At 38.7% G+C, this 18,372-nt stretch overlaps 1 protein-coding gene across 4 annotated transcripts in view; it reads right to left on the bottom strand.

Moving 5' to 3' along the window:
- LOC103135862 (rhotekin-like) overlaps window positions 1-18,339 on the bottom strand; it is a 23,636-nt gene extending 5,297 nt beyond the window's left edge. The window contains exons 1-14 of one of the 4 annotated variants that reach the window (XM_016669845.1): window positions 16,960-18,339; window positions 16,089-16,181; window positions 15,599-15,712; window positions 12,270-12,469; window positions 11,795-11,841; window positions 11,605-11,658; window positions 11,294-11,411; window positions 10,979-11,218; window positions 10,797-10,891; window positions 10,611-10,717; window positions 10,380-10,508; window positions 5,961-6,129; window positions 3,934-4,032; window positions 1,020-1,107 (exon numbers count right to left, since the gene is read on the bottom strand). In XM_016669845.1, the coding sequence (XP_016525331.1) occupies window positions 1,020-1,107; window positions 3,934-4,032; window positions 5,961-6,129; window positions 10,380-10,508; window positions 10,611-10,717; window positions 10,797-10,891; window positions 10,979-11,218; window positions 11,294-11,411; window positions 11,605-11,658; window positions 11,795-11,841; window positions 12,270-12,469; window positions 15,599-15,616 (1,364 nt within the window). In that variant the 5' untranslated portion in view covers window positions 15,617-15,712; window positions 16,089-16,181; window positions 16,960-18,339. Of the gene's footprint in view, window positions 1-1,019; window positions 1,108-3,933; window positions 4,033-5,960; window positions 6,130-10,379; window positions 10,509-10,610; window positions 10,718-10,796; window positions 10,892-10,978; window positions 11,219-11,293; window positions 11,412-11,604; window positions 11,659-11,794; window positions 11,845-12,269; window positions 12,470-15,598; window positions 15,713-16,088; window positions 16,182-16,959 lie in introns of all 4 variants that reach the window. The other 3 variants (XM_016669844.1, XM_016669843.1, XM_016669842.1) reach the window with 3 other exon arrangements.
- Window positions 18,340-18,372: the final 33 nt, after the last annotated feature.

Below are 18,372 nucleotides of genomic sequence, written 5' to 3' on the forward strand. Positions count from 1 at the left end.
CATACCTAAGAGTGATAAGTTCAAAATGACTAGATATACTGTAAACAAATAAATAAATAACAATCAATCACGTGCAATATATTAATCAATAACCTATAAATGAGCTCAAAAAGAAAAAAGCTTTCAGTCGGCTTTGGACTTATGAAACCTGTTCAGCCTCGGAATCGACATTAATGTGGAGATTTCAAACTATGTGGAACCATTGATTAGATCTGCTGCAGTTTTGTTTTGTGTTTAAAGCCACAAATCAAGCAAAAGAGAAACAGAAATGATGCATGCAGAAGGTTAAAGGCAAAAAAAAAAAGTTTTCTGCTGTATCGCTTTTAATAAATAATTTTCCAATCCAGGAAGAAAATAGAAACAGGGTGTGACTTATTCCCCTTCCACATCCAAATCCAATCATATCCAGAATATCTTGTTTAGATTCCCCCTGTGTGTGTGTGTGTGTGTGAGTGTGTGTGTGTGTGGGTTTTTTTTGTTGTTCCTCACTCAGGCTTTGGTTCACTGTCGACTCCCACAACCACAGAAATCCCAAGCGTAACAATCTCTTCCAGACATCTGTAATGTCGGACGGTAAGTGGAAATTTCTACTTTGAAACTCGCATTTTCAGCACGTTAGGAGACATTTTTTCTTTTAAGTTTTAAAGTGGGAAATAGAGCAGCTCACAAATTTGATTAATATGAAAGTAAGTGAAGCTGAGAAAGCACCTCGTGTTCAGACATTTGAAATAAAAAGGTGCACATTGGGAATTAATCTCTTAATATTTTGACATATTTTGTATGAACTGAAAATTCAAATTTTAACATTGGGTATTTAGCCAGGAACAGACTTTCTACCTAAATTTACTGAAAGTGCAAGCAGGGAAAATTTTAAACAATCTCCGTTTGGCGTGAGCCGTGACCGTCCAGCTGTTGCAACAAGTGATTGTGCACGTCAGCCGAGCGTCGAGAGGATTTTCTGTGATTTATCCTGAGAGCAGAAACAGAAGCAGTAGTTTGACTGCTGCAGCCAATCATACCTTTCGCTGTAGTAAGAGGACAGCAACGTTTGTATCTCATGAGACAAATCTGGAATGGCAGGACCCTTTCTCGGAGAGGAGGGTGTTACTGTAAAGGAAGTGGAAGATGGAGATGGAGATAATAAATCCAACAATCAAACTCAAATCTTTCAAGTTCAACTCGCAGTGCCAGGAAACACTTGAAGGCGATGAGAGACGACTGGATATGAGGAAGTTTGAGAAAGGGTTTTTTATTTTCTTCCCCTGCTTCCTGCCCTCTCCTCCTTCCCGTCACATTAAAACTCCGAAACATCTCTTAACCACAAACATGTTACATATATTTTGATCGGCATGACTGACGTCTTTGTCAGCAGGTGAAAGCGATAACGCGGTCGGTCCTGACGACAGCGTCTGACATTCTGTCCCGGGACATTTATGGGTACTCCTGTTATTCACTCAGACTCGTTTGTCCACTTTCAGGTCTGGTTTCTCCCCAACTTTGTTGGTGAGAAACACTGAACCTTTGAGTTTTGTTTTGCTTTTTTTCTGTCTCAATTTCTGGCATGAAAGAATAGGCCCGATTGTTGAAGCAGTCATTGTAATATCAATGCGTGTATTGATGTGAAGATTTAAGTCTCCCGCAATAAAGTTGCTTTTGAACTGGCGTTTTACGGGCAATCTGGTTTTTACTAATTCTGCTCGTCTCTACTTGATCTGTGCGGCTACATAGATTTAATATTTCTTAATAATGGGGAAATCTATTCAAAAATCATATTGCTTATAAAAATTTAATAAAATCTTAATTCAAATACGGAGATTAAATATTCTCAGATGTTTTAACTGAAATCTCGATACAATTTTGCAATAATTTTGCCATATTAGTGTTTTAAATCATTTTATCAGCTGCTTTCATTTACTTTGCACCTCAAAAAAAAAACAACTGTATTTAATATTAGTACTGAATTGGAAACAAGAAAAGCTGATAACTAATTCACTGGGTCTTTGAGTCAGAGGCTGGCAAACTAGAGACAGAAATCAATATTTCAAATTAATGTGGAAACAGAAAATTAAGAGGAAAGCAAATATTTGGACTCGCTTGTCAACTGCACAAAACCATAATCTTGGATTGTTGAGTAGGTATGAAAGCAATAAGTCCAGTGCTTGTTGATTATTATATGAAGAAAAGTCTCTTGCTCTGGTCCCAATGTGTCAAATAGAAAAGCCTGTAAAGCAGCTGATTTATGACTTTTACGTCTTGAAGATTTATAATTACTTTTTTTTAAGCTTTCTGAATGAACTCAGTTGATTTTACAAAAACAACATTTTCTCTCTTTCTGACATTAAATCAAACCAGGCGATTCCTGTTCTTGGTTTTGAAGGATCACCAACACATTTGCTAAATGCCTGAATGAGACAAAAAAAAAAAGTTCACTTTCTTAAAAGTTAGAGGTTTACATGCCCTAATCTCACCATTTTATGCCTTAGTTTAGCTTAGTTGCACACAAATATGGATACATTTTAGGATAACGTGTCGCTGTGTGACATCATGGAAAACCAAGAAAAATTATCCACGATATCAGGAAAATAATTAGGTCTGGTTCACCTTTTAGTATTATTTTCAGATTTCTGATGGTGTCACATTCATCTGTCCAAAAACAAAATCTTACCAAGACATTTTGGTCCAGCTTCTAGTGCAAAATATCTTAGTATACTTGAAATATTAAATCTAACATACAAGTAATTTTAGCTACATATGATCATGTTCTAAGTCGATTATTCCTTAATATTGATGAAAAAGTTCTTGTTCCATTGGCAGATAAATTCACTTAGACATTTTTCTCATGTTATAAGTGAAATAATTTGCCATTGGAACGAGTACTTTTTTAAGATTATGAAGACATCTTGGTGAAAAGTTACATATCCACGTTAGTTTTGCCTTATTTCAAGTGTACTTGGATATTTGCACTGGAAACTAGACCAAACACACTTGGTAAGATGGTGTTCATACCTGCATACACTGCAAAAACTTAGCGTGGGTGTTCAGCATTCACATGATTCAGGAAGCTTGAGCACAAGTAAGGCCTTCATTGTGGATGCCCCTTATATCACCAAATTAATTACAACGTGTTTTATCCATAAAAAAAGTCAATGTCTTGGAGTGGCCATCGCTAAGCTCAGCTCTCTCAGAACTGCATTTATACTGAGATTACGTCAGGCAGCGTTGGAGTCATTTTAATTTAATTTAATTCATGTCTGAAGGAAGATGGTAGTGCAAAGTTTCATTTAGGGTATCAGTAAAAGGGGCAGACAAAAACTGTGTACCACACACAAAAATGTTTTAGGACCATGCACCATTTTCTTTCAACGGCACAATTCTGTGTGATGTTTTCATACATAAAAAAAAACTGAAAATACATTGAAATATGTGGCTGTTGCATAAGAGTTAACTTCTAGAGGTATGAATACTTTCGAAATGCACCGTAAACGTTGACATTTTCTTTATCAGACGTTTGTCTGCCAACAGGGCGATGGCAGCGACTGCCGTTTCAGCTCGTCTCCATAACAGTAAAGTAAATAACTGTGCAGCTGTAAAACACACACACACGCACGCACGCACACACACACACACACACAAAAACAACTCCAGTGTTGTCGATTTAATGTGTTGGCTCAAATCAAGGATGCATTTCATGGCATCTTTTCAAGTCTTGTTTTCTGTACTGGCATCGGATCAGAGGAAAATCTCAACAAAAGAACAAAGCAAGAGGAAATTAACTCAATTAAAAAAGAATGCATTAACTAATCATTTTGAAAGAGGAGGAAAAATAAAATCACCTCCGAGAAAAACCCCTGAAATCAGAGGTTTTCAAGCATTTCTGCGTCATCCCAGAAATGCTTGAATGCAGCAGCGCCGTTACGCTTTTGGAGACGTTACCCATTTCGTGAAACAGAGATCCCTGCTTGGCCGCTTTGGGTTTCCTGGACCTCGGCGCCTCAATCTTCATCACCTCATCGCAACACCGTTTCCACTGACCTGAAACAGCCCAAGTCGGCGATTACACATGTCGTAATACAAACCAAGATGTATTCATTAACAGCTTTTCGTAATTATTCAATCATAATTATGTCGGCTTTATTCGTCGCTGTGCCAGAGTCTAGTCAAGTTCAGGTTTTCGTTATACCTGCTGTACCACATGTCAGTCAGGAGGCCCAGAGGATGAAAACACACACACGCACGCGCACACACACACACACACACACACACGTGATATTTTCAGTTGTTCATTTTCATCATTCATTGTAGCGACAGATTAGCGGCAGCAATTTGTTTTTTGTTTTTTTTAGGCTTCAGCAAATTTGTTCTCACCACAAAGCAGCTTATTTTATGTCAACTAATAAAAGTCCAAGTCTAATGTTCTGTAAGAGGCAGCAGACTGCTATAGTCAGATAAACCAATCAAAAGCATTTTCAGCCATTTTGTTAGCAGCACAGACCCTTTTTGGTTGATAAATGCATCAAAGTCTTTAGTGGACTTTGTTTTGCTACTTCAGCAACGTCCTAATTATTTATGGCTGGTCTTAAAACTAGACCTGCCCTAAATAATGAAGGTAACAGCATAATTCTTGGCACGTGAAAATTAAAGTGTCCAGTTTCTAGGTGTGGAAGACAAGGACTTAAAGTTTTAGCACAATATTTTGTGGCACTGTTGTAATAATGACGAAAGTGACGATAAGAACTATTTGTTACGCCCGAGATAACTATACGGCTAAGACTGTTTGTGGGGCCAACAATAATGGCCCCTCAAACAAATACTGCTCTGTAGGAACATTCCCATTGGAAATACTTGTCTTTAGGACACTAGTCACACTGTGAAAAATTGCAAATTTGTTGGCATTTGATGCTTTTATTGAACAAACGGCGCAGAAAATAGTAAAACTAATACTAATACTCCTGACATTAAGGAGACTTTTTCCAAGGGTTTAAACATCAGTACTTAGAATTTATTATGACAAAGATAAATGAAAGTTCTTACCATGAAGAGAAAAACATTATAATAAATGAAATAATATGACAGGTTTCTACATTTTTGCACAATGAGGGTTAAAATTGAACCTACCAACACTTTACATCCCCCTGAAAACGGCGACACATTGTCAAGTTGGAGGGCAGAAAGACAGAAACCTAAAAAGATTTAACACTGGGGCAATTGTTTACCTCCTGGCAGAATGATGCAAGATAGACAATGATCTACTTCATGTGAGAAAACTCAAAGACTCTAGATGTGCAAAAGTGTTAGGTGGTTCTACAAAGTATCAAGTAGAACAAACACCAATCGGGCTTTTCTGCGTAAAAACCTTTGAAAACTATCCACCATGCTGCCAAAACACAAAACCTTATCAAGTATTTTTAGTAGTTTTTAGTGCACTTAAAATAAGACTGAACTAATTCACAAGTGACTTTTCAGCAAGAAATAAGAGCTTGGCTCAAGTCAATAATTCCTTATTATTGATAAGACAGATTAGAAAATGAACTGAGATTATTTCACTTCTAATAAAACATTTTTCCCCGTCAGTGAAATAATCTGCCAGTGGATGTAATACTTTATCAATATTGAGAAATTATTTACTAAAATCAAGCTCCTATAACTTGCTGAAAAGTTGCTTTGAAGTTAGAACGCTTGAAATAAGAAAATTAAAGTAAATAAACAAAATACTGAGTAAAACTTTGTGTTCACGTTTGCTTCGGTACCTATGAATTCCAGTAAGTTCGTCGGTTCGCTCCAAAATTCCCCTCTGCTTAGTTCCCTTACGTGACCACAACCCCCTCCACTGCAGCGGTTAAAAACCAAAAACCTGCTTTCACTTTGCTAATAATAGCCCAAGAAGCTTTCATAACAGATAAGAGCTTAAGATAAACAACATTTATTTTTCTGACAGATAATTTCCTTAGTCCCAGTCTTACTCAGGCTGTAGACATGTTGCTGGAGGGCCTTGATCCAGCCTGGCAAGTCGTCAGCATTCTGGGTGGTAGCTGCGCAGGTCGCATTCCCTCTTTGAGGCTGCATGCTAATGCTAATGCTAATCTGCAGCCCGTGGACAGGATCGCTCTCACACGTACACACGTTGGTATCCTGAAGCGGAAAATAAATAAAATACACACACTGTGTAAGTTTCATATTTAATTTAGATTTCTCAGATGTTCTCTGTAAGAACATCTACATTAATATTACATTTTGGTAAAAAAAAAAAATTAAAATAAAATTATACACACACACACACACACACACAAACATCTCTATAGGTCTAAATTCGAGTCAGCTAAGGATTAGGGCAAATGTTCTCTGATAAATCCCAGAGGCCTTCACAGACCAGCTGTATTTATGCTGAGATTAAATCACATACAGGTAGACCGTTTACTGTTTGAGGGACTTCGCTTCAATGTGTTGACATAGATTTCATTTAAGGGCGTTGGCCCAGTCTGTTACCATGATGCTGCCAGCATCATGTTTCACGCAGTGCTTGTTTCTTTTTTTTTTTTATTTTAGGTCAGTTATGGTTTAATTTGGTCTGTCCTGACCAGAGCCCCTTCCTCCACATGCCAGTTTGTCTTTTTGTGAAAGAACTGGGAAAAGTTCAGGTAACAAATAAACACTGTGGATTGCAGGTGCATCCTTTACCAGGAATGGAAATTTGAGTGAACTTCCTCTTCATCTCATGAGACATGACAGGATCGACAGGCATTTGATGGTTTCTTGAGCCGGGTCACATTTTACCACGTTGGAAAAACGGGCTTGGTGGAAGAGTACAAAATGAAAATACAATGCGATGGAGGGGGTGAGGGAGCTTGAAATACAATCTTTTGTTTCACTTTTTGAAGTCAAATTGTACACAGCTTTTAGATATTGCAATGATAAACATATTTAGCATGTCTGAACTTCATCTCAAGTTTAACATTAATCAAGATCCGTCATCAGGAAAGTGTTTAATGCTCCAAAGCTAAGAGAAAACATCCATTTTGCATTTTTCCAACGAACATGACAACGATGATGGGGGGGAAAAAAGCACTGAAAAATCCTGTATCCACACGTAAAAGACATTTGACATGAAATCAGAATTAGACGAGTAACATAATATGAGCCAAAACACAGTTTTTTTTCCCCCCTTTCCTGTTTAACAGTGCCTGGCTTTTCCGAGCAGCTTGGTGAGCAGCAGGTTGTGCCAGTCTGTGATTGATGAGGAGGGATCCGACTGCCCATGCTGAATGAGTGGCCTCGCATTCAACACGACAGCAATCGATGTCTAAAAGGTTTATTTTCTCTTCAGAAACTTACAGGAATCAGAATATTCCACTCGCTGATCAAATTAAAAGTAACTTTTGAAAATAACCTTTAAGCAGGTATTAAAAACTTTTTATTTATTGTTCTGGTGTAATATTTTAATCTTCAATATCATGTTTGTATCAGCCCTAAGCAGAAAATCATCATGATTAACAAAAATAAAAGCTTGAAAATAGTTTGTATAGTGTTTCACTGACTAAAGTCATACAGTAATATTCTAGATTATTGAATATGATTGCCTAGAATCATCCAATACATTGAATATGATTGCACATTGGAATGCATTGTATTTATACAACGTACAAATAACTTGAAGAAAAACAAAACCTCCCATCTTTGTGCAAAGTTGTTGTCTCATAAGCAATAAGTTAATGAACCATATTAAAAGAACATTTCCTCTTCACTCTCACTTCCTCATAATTGTTTTTGTTTTTTTTGGTGCGCTGGCATTTACCAAAAATAAATGTATAACGAGATCCACCTGCAAAGGGGGAAACAAATGTCTCACAAGGAACAAGATCTGATAAATTGTCATTATCTAAGAGAAGAGTCAGGTGGATTTTTACAGATGCGGCCGTCTGCAGGTTTCTGGTTTAAACTGGTCCTCTTGACGTCACTGGTTTCTGGTTTATCCAAAACTGTGCAGATTAACCATGAGATTATTTTCTCAAGGCTTTTTTTTTTTTTCCCCTCCTCGTCTTCCTGCAGGCAGCATCAGTCAGACGTGCTGTCCAAACCAAACTCGAGGTGATATATATATATATATATATATATGCACATATTTAGTTTTCTAAACCAGTGGTTATGTATGCACAACTGAAATAAATACTATTTTACGTCTGAAAAGTCAGCGATCAAAGTTAGAGGAAACATGGCTCACCTTTCATCAAGATTAACTCTGCAAAGAAAATTGTCAAAAGCCAGACATTCAGAACCTATATTTGTGTTTCGACGCAATAAAAAAAAAAAAAAAATCCATGAAACTGAAACACCGCAACATTGTAATTAAAAATCTTAACTCCTCTGAGCCAATGTTGGCTTATCATTGGGGTTTTAGCCACATAATAATCCAAAACATACTGTAAATCATTATAGGAATGATTTATCAGAACCAAAATCTACTGTGGGTTTAAAGGAGGGATGGTGGCTGTACAATCCCTCTAGATCACCTAAAGAGGAATGGTGAACGATCTGCTCTGTATCCTTTCATCTTGTGAAATGTTTTTGAACTTCCAACATTTTTTGCACTGTGTGATTATCCAGGTGCAATATTGATAAATGTAGTTATTTAAATAGGGGTCCCTATAACACGTTGTGGCTTAGTTTAGAAGTTATTCCATCATATTTATAGTACAAGTTACACCGTCACAAACGCCCTGCAGCAGTTCCTGAGGAAAAACTGCAGAGGGCTTAAAATTACACGTCGCAAGTCGAAGCGCTATGAATCAGTAGACTGGAGCTCAGACTGGTTTTTCCTCAACTATGAATGAATGGTTTGAGGTAAACAACTTTATTTCTTTACAAACCAACATTTAAAAAAAATTAATAAATGAATGTAGCTAAAAAAACAGATGGCTCGTGTAAATCTCCGTTTTGATGTACATGTCACTGGGTGCAATAAGTCAAGTCCTGTTGTTGAGGATTCATTTTTAATAATCAACTACACAATTAATCCAAGACGCTAATAGACTTCAAACATGAATGTTTAAGGAAAGTAAAGGGAGGTTTTGACTTTCTGAGGTTCTAAAAATATGCTTGTGCACAGCTATTGGGCAAATGTTGCTTTACATAATGATCATGCAACTAAATGAAAAACATTTTCACACCACACCTATTTTCATCTCTTAAAAGCAACAGTATGTAACCTACAAAAAACATGTCCTTCACATATTTGTCATTATGTCGTGACAGAATGGTATGACAGATAATCTGAGCTGCTACTCTGCTTTCTCATTGACGGCTCGTTGCTTCCCCGTTTCCCTCTGCTATACGCTGCAGCCGGTGCAGCGCAGTATAAGTTGATGAGTTCAAGGTAACGTCATGCTTCTTGTCAAATCTTCTGCAGTTACTTTGCATCTTCGATTCTCAACACGTTTCTTGTCACCCTATTGACTGTCTGTGACAAAACGTTGGGTGGTTCTGTGATCATGTTCCAGTATCAGAGCAATTTCAAACGAGACGTTTGGTCCTGTAACTGACTCAAAGGGGGGGGGAAAAAAAATCTCTTTTTTGGTCCATTTTGCCAAAAGACAAGAAGTTGACTCATATATACACATTTTGATACGCAGGGCATCGATCTCCTTCTTTCACATTCTCCCTGCTACGCTTGAATCCATTAGGCATTGACATTTATCCAGCTTGGAGTTAGAAAAAAATGCCTAAAGATAATTCCAAATAATTGCAAACAGTGCAATGTCTTGATATTTTTTTCCTTAAAGACGTGGAGATCCATCTGTGTTCATGGACTTTGTGTAAATGATATGAATAATGTGTCAAATTAAAAATGAAAGTGTATATTTAAAAGAAACGCCTCAGTTACAGTTGTTTAATTAGAAAATAATTGTGACAGCACAGAATGTTTCTTCTTACCACAACACGCAATAAATGCTCTAAGGGTGTGAATTTCAGCGGGGAATGACGTTACTGCAAAGACGATCCATTTTATCTATGGCTATAACATGAACAAATATGACAAGGTTTCTTATAAGTGTATAGGATGCTGCAAGTTAACATAAAAACAATTTTACTGCTTTAAGTGTCCATCTGCAGCTGTATTTGACTGAATTCATTCCATACTCTGATCTTTGAACAAGCAAATTTTCACAAATCATTATTAAACTACTATAATAAATAACTGAATAGATTAGTGTGATATCTGACCGAGTGTGGGGAGAAATAACCCGGATTCAAACCGTGAGACGCTCAAAACAGCTTTTCTCACCGGTGCCCTCTAGTGGTTTTGTCATGCGACTGTAACCAACCCAAGCATAATCTCTACATCTTTGTATTGACTTCATTCTGACTTTGCATATTTAAAAGCCAACCTTTGTGATGGGGATTACAAGCAGAGGCTCGTCCTCCGGCTCCAGGTCTTCTCCACTTCCATAGCAGAGAAGAGTTTGGCCTATGAGGACACAGAAGTAGTTTCCCCAGTGATCTGCATCCTCCTCAAGCTGAGTGAGAGCAATAAAGACACACGCAAGTAAATCAGAATCAAAGGGAGTTGTTGTGATTGGTGGTAAAAAAAAAAAAAAAAAGTTACAGTAAGCATTCACCTTGATCTTGAGTTGGCCCCTTATCGCTGGCTGGGTCATGCATAAAGGCTGAGCGACTAAGCGGCAGCACATGTTTCCATACAGAGGCAACCAGAATGGACTATCCTCTGTGGGAGGGGAAAAAGCCTAAAATCATACTTAAAAAAAAAATAAAAATACAATAAGAGGGAAAAAACAGGAAATTACCTGTTGCTGAAAGTGTTAAATCATGGGTCTTGAAACCCTCTCTAACATCTTCAACAGTCAGTGTTGTCTGAGCCAACAGGCTATACTTTGGGCCCCTGTGAATACAAAGAAATTCATACAATTAGACTCTCTTTTAAAAAAACAACAATAAAACGTGTTTCAAGGAGAGTGACCGTGCCCACAGTGCAGACGGAGGTGAAACATGTCCAGGCCTCGCGGTCCCTCCACCGGGGCAGATGGAGCCGCACGCAGACGCAGACTCAAACGCGGCACGGATCTTTTTCCCAGAGGAGCATCCCAACGAGCCTCCCAGGAAGCTCATTCTCCTGGGAGCCGGAGCCGGGGCCGCCGGGGGGAAATCCTCGGCCGCGCAGCAGCTGTAGAGCTCGACGCGGAGTGAGAAGCCCGGACCCACCTTGTCGCTGGGCGGATGTGAAAGGTCTTTAAGATCTTGCACGTTGGAACGCGTCAACTCGGTTGTGGAAATTTTGCCTTACAATACGACTGCGTCCTCAAAGCAGATGTCAGTCAACGTCCTGTCCACCATCACCAGATCGGTGTCGTGGATGTCTGAGCCGCACTGAAGCAGGCAGAACACGGCGCAGCGATGCAGCTCTGAAGATGGAGAAAAGATTATTTTATTGGGGATTTTTATTACATTTTTGTGTGGAATTTGTCACATTTACATATAAAAATACTAATACAGGCACAGAAATGCCTACAAAAAAATTATATTCTTACAATGAATATGCCAAACTTTTATTTGGATATTTGCCTATTGAGAGAAAACCTGATCCCATTTGCTTACCTCCTTTGTTTTTGAAGTACTCTGAGTCTTTCCACATGAGGGGGATTCGCAGGTCTGCAGAGTGCAAATTAATAAGTCAGACATGGAAAAAAAAAAAAAAGTTTGTTGCAACAAGCAGCTGCACGACAAACTTGGCTCTTGATATACAAAGGATTAAACAAATACGATTTGTACAAAGACATTTTGTTACCTGAAAGTGACACTTTCCCAGTACATGGCACTGCATCTTCAGATATCCTGCTGTCAAAAATAACCAGCAGCCAACCACCCACGTCCAGGAAATAGAGAAAATAAAAGAAACAAAATGTGTTTTGTTAGTTTTTGTCTATCCTAAATCGCAAAGTAATTCCCTTAAGCAGTATTGACACATCAGTTGCATATTCACGACTCTCAGACCTGAAGATTTAACTTAGAAATGGACATTTCTGGATCTATTCATTGTGTAATATAAACACAGCTCATGCATCTCCAAGTAACCTCGCCTGACATCTCGTTTGTTGGTACAGGCTGTGCTTTTTTTTTTTTGTGCAAAAATTACTTCTTCGGTTCGCTTTTTAAAGAAAAAAAAAAGAAGACTTTTTAAGTTCCTCATTTATATGCATCTCCCTGAGCAATTACCTTCCCATGAAATCATGCATACGCTCAATCCCTGTGCTTCTACTGACCCGTGTCCCTCTCTCTCCAAGATCTGTGCTCTCCTCATCCTCTGCAGCTGGCCGAGCAGAGCCAGGATGCGGGCGTTGCAGGTCAGCAGACTCTTGGAGGCCTCCAGGGCCTGATCTCTCTGGGAACAGGCAGCCAGGAGTTTGTAGGCTCCCTCCTGCATGCGCACCTCCCTCTCAATCTGCTGCAGGACTCTCTCATCCTGTTGGGGACGAAACGGCGGCATAATGTGACACCTGCATCTAAGAAAGTCTGTATTGACAACACTGAGAACAGAGGATGCGCTACAAAAAAAAAAACAAAAAAAAAACCCAGGCATTAGAAAGGCGAGGTAAAGGAATCTTAATTATATAGAACATTTTCAGCAATAAGGCAAAGTGTTTTACATGAATTGGAAGGAAATGCTAGAAAAACAAACAAAAGAAAAAGATGAAACTACTACATAATGTAAACTCAGAGGAGTTTCTCTAGATCTAAAGTTTGTTCTCGATTAGTAATAAGAACAAGAGCTCCACAATTTATAAACTAGTAGGAGTTTCTGTGTCTCCATGTTTGATTCTTTTTCTGGGTTGCTACTTGGTAAGAATAAAGCTAAATATTGGTTCCCCGTGTTTAATAAGAAGAAGTACATCATAGTTTATAAACTATGAAACTACGATCTCTGGATCTTAAGTTTGTTCTGCATTAACTAGGTATAAAACTAAATGTTGGTTCCAGGTTGTTAAGTCAACAGTATTTTCTAAGCTTGTTCCAGATTTGTGAAGTATGAAACTAAAAGTCCGCAGGTAAGACTTCCATGGCAATTCTGGAGGAGCTTCAGAAGTCCACAGCTCAGGTGGGACTGTTGACATGACAACTATTTTCCACATGACTGATCTTTTTGAATGAGTAGCAAGAACTGTGCCAAGTTTGCCACAAGGGGGCGCCGAGATGAAACCGAAATGACAAAAGCTGTGCGTTAAATTTGACGCTGCACGTAACCATGAACATGGAGGGTCGTTTGGATTTGAGTTTTGGATTTTATTCATTTCATAAAGGGAACAATGCATGCATCACGCAAGTGTGCCAGATTTATCCAAATTTTCATCTGTAGTAGCAGGTTGATGGAAGGGATTAAAAAAAAATAAAAAAATACAATTGACATGCATAAAAGCATACATGATCTATGATTTATGACAGATTCCAATGGATTTCAAAAAGTAGCATCGTTTACAGAAGACATCAATACAAATTAAATTCCTTAAGAAAACATGTAAAAAAAACACCGGTTCATTGAAAAATTATTGAAAACATGAGTGCAGTTTTGATGACGTAGTGATAAATGACTTCCTGAATGATGTAATATTTTAGCTAAAATGGTAGCGTATTCCAAGAATTTGAAGCCCAGACCAGAAAATGACAATTAGCTGAAAGAACTTCTCCTGCAAGGTATTTTACAGTCTCTCCTACTAATTTCTCTTGTAGTTGTGTTTGATTTTAAAACAGAAACGTAATCCATCTCTTCATCAACTCCTTGTTAGGAGGAGTTGATGACAAGATAGATGGAAACCTCCCAGAAGAAAACCTGTTGGAACCTGCGTTAGACTAACCGGGGTACAAAAGTTCATCTTCCTGGAGGAAAACAACGATCCACCCAGACAGACCAAGCCTCGTCTAATCTGACTGAGCTGGAGCCGTTTCGCAAAGAATGGGCAAATCGTCGGGTCTGCATGTGGGTGGACACACCAAAAACAACTTGCAGCTATAACTGCAGTGAAAAGATGGTTGTAGAAAGAACTGATTTCGGTGGATTGGATCCAAATCATGGAGCGTTTCTCAGATTTTTTCCTCCCCCCACACATCACAAATACGCACCATTTTGAGTTGGACTTTTATAAAGAGAGCCCAGTGAAGTACACAAATATTTGTAACATTAATGTGGCACAATGTGAAAAAGTTTAAGGTAAATTAATACAAGGCCCTGTACAGTTAATCATCATGCAACTGTACTGAACACTATGAAATGTTTGGGATAGTCAGCTCCAACCTCACAAAGAGCATCTACTATCCTCTAAGATTCAGACTACTTTCTCTTTCATCAGCTCTATGAATTTGCTTCTTACCAAAAGTGTTGGACTAGTCCAAGTGTTCAAGTATCAGTGACCCTGATAACCAAAGTTCCTCACGCAAGTTTCAGTGTTGATTGGTTACTCAGACGTGGTGTGAAAAGCGCATCGTGCTAAAGATAATTGAACGGTCCGATTTGTTTTGGAAGTCAACGAAACGTGGGATCATTTCGGCCTCGTCGCTTTTCAGTTTTCTTGTCACAATTCAGCTTGTCGATAAAATACGGTGATCAAACTCTGTGGAGATTTCCCCCTCTTGCACTTTCAAGCGAGTGCAAGAGTTTTGCTGACGTTGACCGTACACGTAAAAATGAGAACCATGTCCGTTAGTAACCTCGACTGAAACACCTGACAGACAATGCTGAAACCAGGCTTTGAACCTCCAGACATGTTGCATAAGCTCCCAGAAGTCAAGGGCTGAACTGGGCATGTCTGCAATCCAGGACAAAGTTGTTAAATAAACCGATGCAAAGTTTTTGTGACACAAAACACAATGTCCTTTGTGTCCGTTTCCAAACACTAAAAACTGCAGAGGAAGAAGACATTCGACATTAGTGAGAATTCCCAAATGGAACTTTTTTCCCCTTCCTTTTTTAACCAAACATTCAAGAATACAGCTGCAGTTGCTGGTTTATTCATGGTTGTAATGTATTGATTGTGTCCATGGTATGGTCTGCAGTCAGTATATGTTTAATACAGCTTTTGGCCTGAAGGACTCCACCACTGGGTTATTCATCGCAACCCCAAAAACAATCGACAGCATTTCAAATGAGTCAAATGCATTTTATTCTGCCTGAAGTTCACATTTTCCTGTTGATTTAGCATCCGATGAAACTTCCATCTGTCAACAAAAGTAATGCTGTCATATCTTTGAATCTCAAAATTGTTATAGAACGTAATGCGTAGTGGATTCACAACGTATTTGCTACATTAACAAGTCATGTGTTTGAGCTTTGGGGGGGATCAGAACCAGTTTCATAATTCAGCCGTGCTGGTCTGGATTCAGTCTCGATGGATAATCAATATGTACCTCACTCAATAGGTTAAAAAATAAATAAGTATATAAATATAAGAGTTTTCTCCCTTTAATATTAAAAAAAACCTGATGACAAATGTTTTATGGGTTTTTTTTTCCTCACGAATTATTACTAGAGAAAATAATCGCTGATCTGCGCATCAGAACTATCGTTTTCAGCATAGGAACCTTTTCTCCTCCGTTTACTTACCTGGTGCCTGTCGGCCATGGCTCCACTCAGCTGAGCCTCAGAGGTTCTGTTCGGGCTGCGCTCTCTGGCAGAGGGATAATCCTGCAGCTGACTGGACCGGTGTTCGGACTGGATCTGCAGACGGAGCAGGTAGTTACTCAGCAGAGATCAAAACAATCTTAAGCCTCCATACAAGAGGCTGGAGCACGAAGGATTAGAGCCTCAAACAGTACACTCGCTCATTCAAGCAGTTCTATAGCGGGAATAATGCAGGCCCAGGTATAGAGTATTAGCGGTATAAATCATTATGTATGAGTGTAAAAATAAATAAATAAATATGGAAGTCAGTCTTGTCACAGTCTTCATATGAAAAATTTACTGTGAATTTCCATTTGGGGAATCAAAGTTAGAGGAACACAACCAGTTCATTTGTGAATTTACAATGGAGTTGAGGTATTGTGTGATTAATTTGAAGGGTATTCAGTAATTCCTGAGAAAGGATCATTGGTACCTTGCATAACTGGCATGCATTGTGCAACAACGATCCCACTCAAAAGCAGCAGGAGTATTTCCTTACTGCCTGGTCACTTTCCAAAAATTGTCCCTGTAAGAGAGAGAAATTCAAAAATGGAGATTCATGAAAATCTCAAATCAGGAAATAAATTGTTTGTTTTTCATGCAGACAGTTCCTAACCAAGTTGAAACCTGAAAAAAATTAAAGTTTGAAATTAGAGCTTTACATGCATGATTCTTTCATGCATGTTTGAGAAATCTTTTGATCTCCCATGGCAACCATGCAGCTGTGCAAAACACCTGGGAGCTGTGCACCATCTGAGCTCATGAGCCGCTTCTCAGTGGAACACTGGTAAAAACGTTAGCAGAGTGATACGATAACTTCCTGAAGGCAGAGTTTCAGTAAGGAATTTCTTAAAGAGACAGACCCAAGTTCAAAGCTTTATGTGTCAAATTTCTTTTAAGTCACAACATATGCCATTGTAAATGCTGGAAACCACAATATCGCCCCTAGATAAGTGAAGTTGGATGCAAACAAAACATCACTCGTGTTAGAGGACCTCACATGTTGTCTGTGAAGACACAAGCAGATCCTGGACTGAAATTAAGGCCCTCACTAATGCCGACTGCTGTCCAGAAACCATAAGGTGGAAGGGCTTAAAGAACAAGCACCATGCAGAATCGCACACGGAAACAGAGGCAAGTTTAAGCATTTATTTTAAATGTGTACAAAGAGGTAAGAATATTGCAGAAGTTCTCCTTGGTTCCGGTCTGGGGATCATCTGCAGGAGGAGAGGCAGATTAACGACAGTGAGGTCAGAACGGTTGAAAGAAATTCTAACGTTGCAGGTTAAATGGGCTTATAGTACCTTGTAGGGCTTCTCAGAGGGAGGAAGGCGAGGGGAGGGAAGTATAGGATCCGGCTGCAGGTGAGCACACGGTTCTGGTTCGAAAACACGAGAGGATCGCTGAGAATCAGAGAGAGAAGAGTGAACAGAGACAGTGGAGCTAAAAAAAAAAGAAAGACAAAAACAGATGAGTCACATAAATTCTAGAGTTCTCAGAAGAGTCATCAGCAAGCTAGAGACAAACATGTTTGAGTTTTCATCCAGCAGAGTGGAAGCCTTGCAGCTCCTTAAACCCTCCCAGGCTGGTGATCCAACAAGCTGCAGGTGTGTGTCCCTGCTGCAGGCCAGCAGCCAATCAGGAGCGACTCAGACTCACACAAGATCCCAACAAGAAGCATTTTCAAATGCCACATCTATACATCTTAAGTGAACTTAAATATTCAGACAAGTAAATAAGATTTGTGGAGTCCAGTTGATGCCGGTAATGTCTGTAAGCTGCTGGGGGAAAAAAAATAAAAAGAAGATATTCAGATGTTAAGATTTCTCAGACTTGCCTTCATTAGAGATAAGTTCAAAATGATTCAGAACGCTAACAGATTTGGATTTAAAGTGATATTTTCATTTAACCAACATGTGTTTTCCCAGATCTGAATGTTTTGGAGTGGAGAGTCCTGATTTAAACCTGATTACACAAACAGCTGGGAGGCCTTTCCGACTTCAACGCCTGAAGCTCATCCATCAAACATGAACGTCAGAATACAAGAGGAAACAGGTGTTACGCTGCAGAGCTCAAGTTTCGATTAACTTTTAAACAAACACAGACGAGCTGAAATCCTGAACCGCCAGCAGTTATTATTCTGAACTGGTCTCTGAACAAAAGGCTGAGACATTTGTCTCAAAACTTTGACAGCAAGGTTTGTGAAAAAAAGAAAGAAAAGAAGGAAATGGCAGGACTGATGGGGCATTTAAGAGCATTAGGCCTGCACTGACAGCTGCTGTCTTCACTTGCACTGCAGAAGATGATACAAATGACAAGCATGTTTGTGTTTGGAGTTGATAAATTGCTTTTTGCAGAATGTGTTTAAAAAAAAATCCCTTGAATGGGAATTGATAATTGTGTGTAGCAATGCCTGTTCAGACCAGCAGGTGGGGCATGAAAATAAACTAAAACATATAAGTATTTAAACGTAAAAAAAGAAAAACAAGCCCAGAGTGCCATGAAAGTGATCTAATAGCATGTTGAATTTTCTTAAGTGTTTCTGTCCATTAAAGGGTTTAATTATAAAACTTAATAAATGGCACTTTCAGCAACTTAGAAATCGTTTAAGAACTTTATGAATAAAAGGAGAGAAAATGCATGTAGTTACATGACATCACGGTAACTGCATAAGATAAGAAAAACTTATTACAGTGTTGAAGTAGATAACTTATAGA

Source organism: Poecilia formosa, unplaced genomic scaffold (assembly GCF_000485575.1).
Source record: "Poecilia formosa unplaced genomic scaffold, Poecilia_formosa-5.1.2 Scaffold28, whole genome shotgun sequence".
NCBI lineage: Eukaryota > Metazoa > Chordata > Actinopteri > Cyprinodontiformes > Poeciliidae > Poecilia > Poecilia formosa.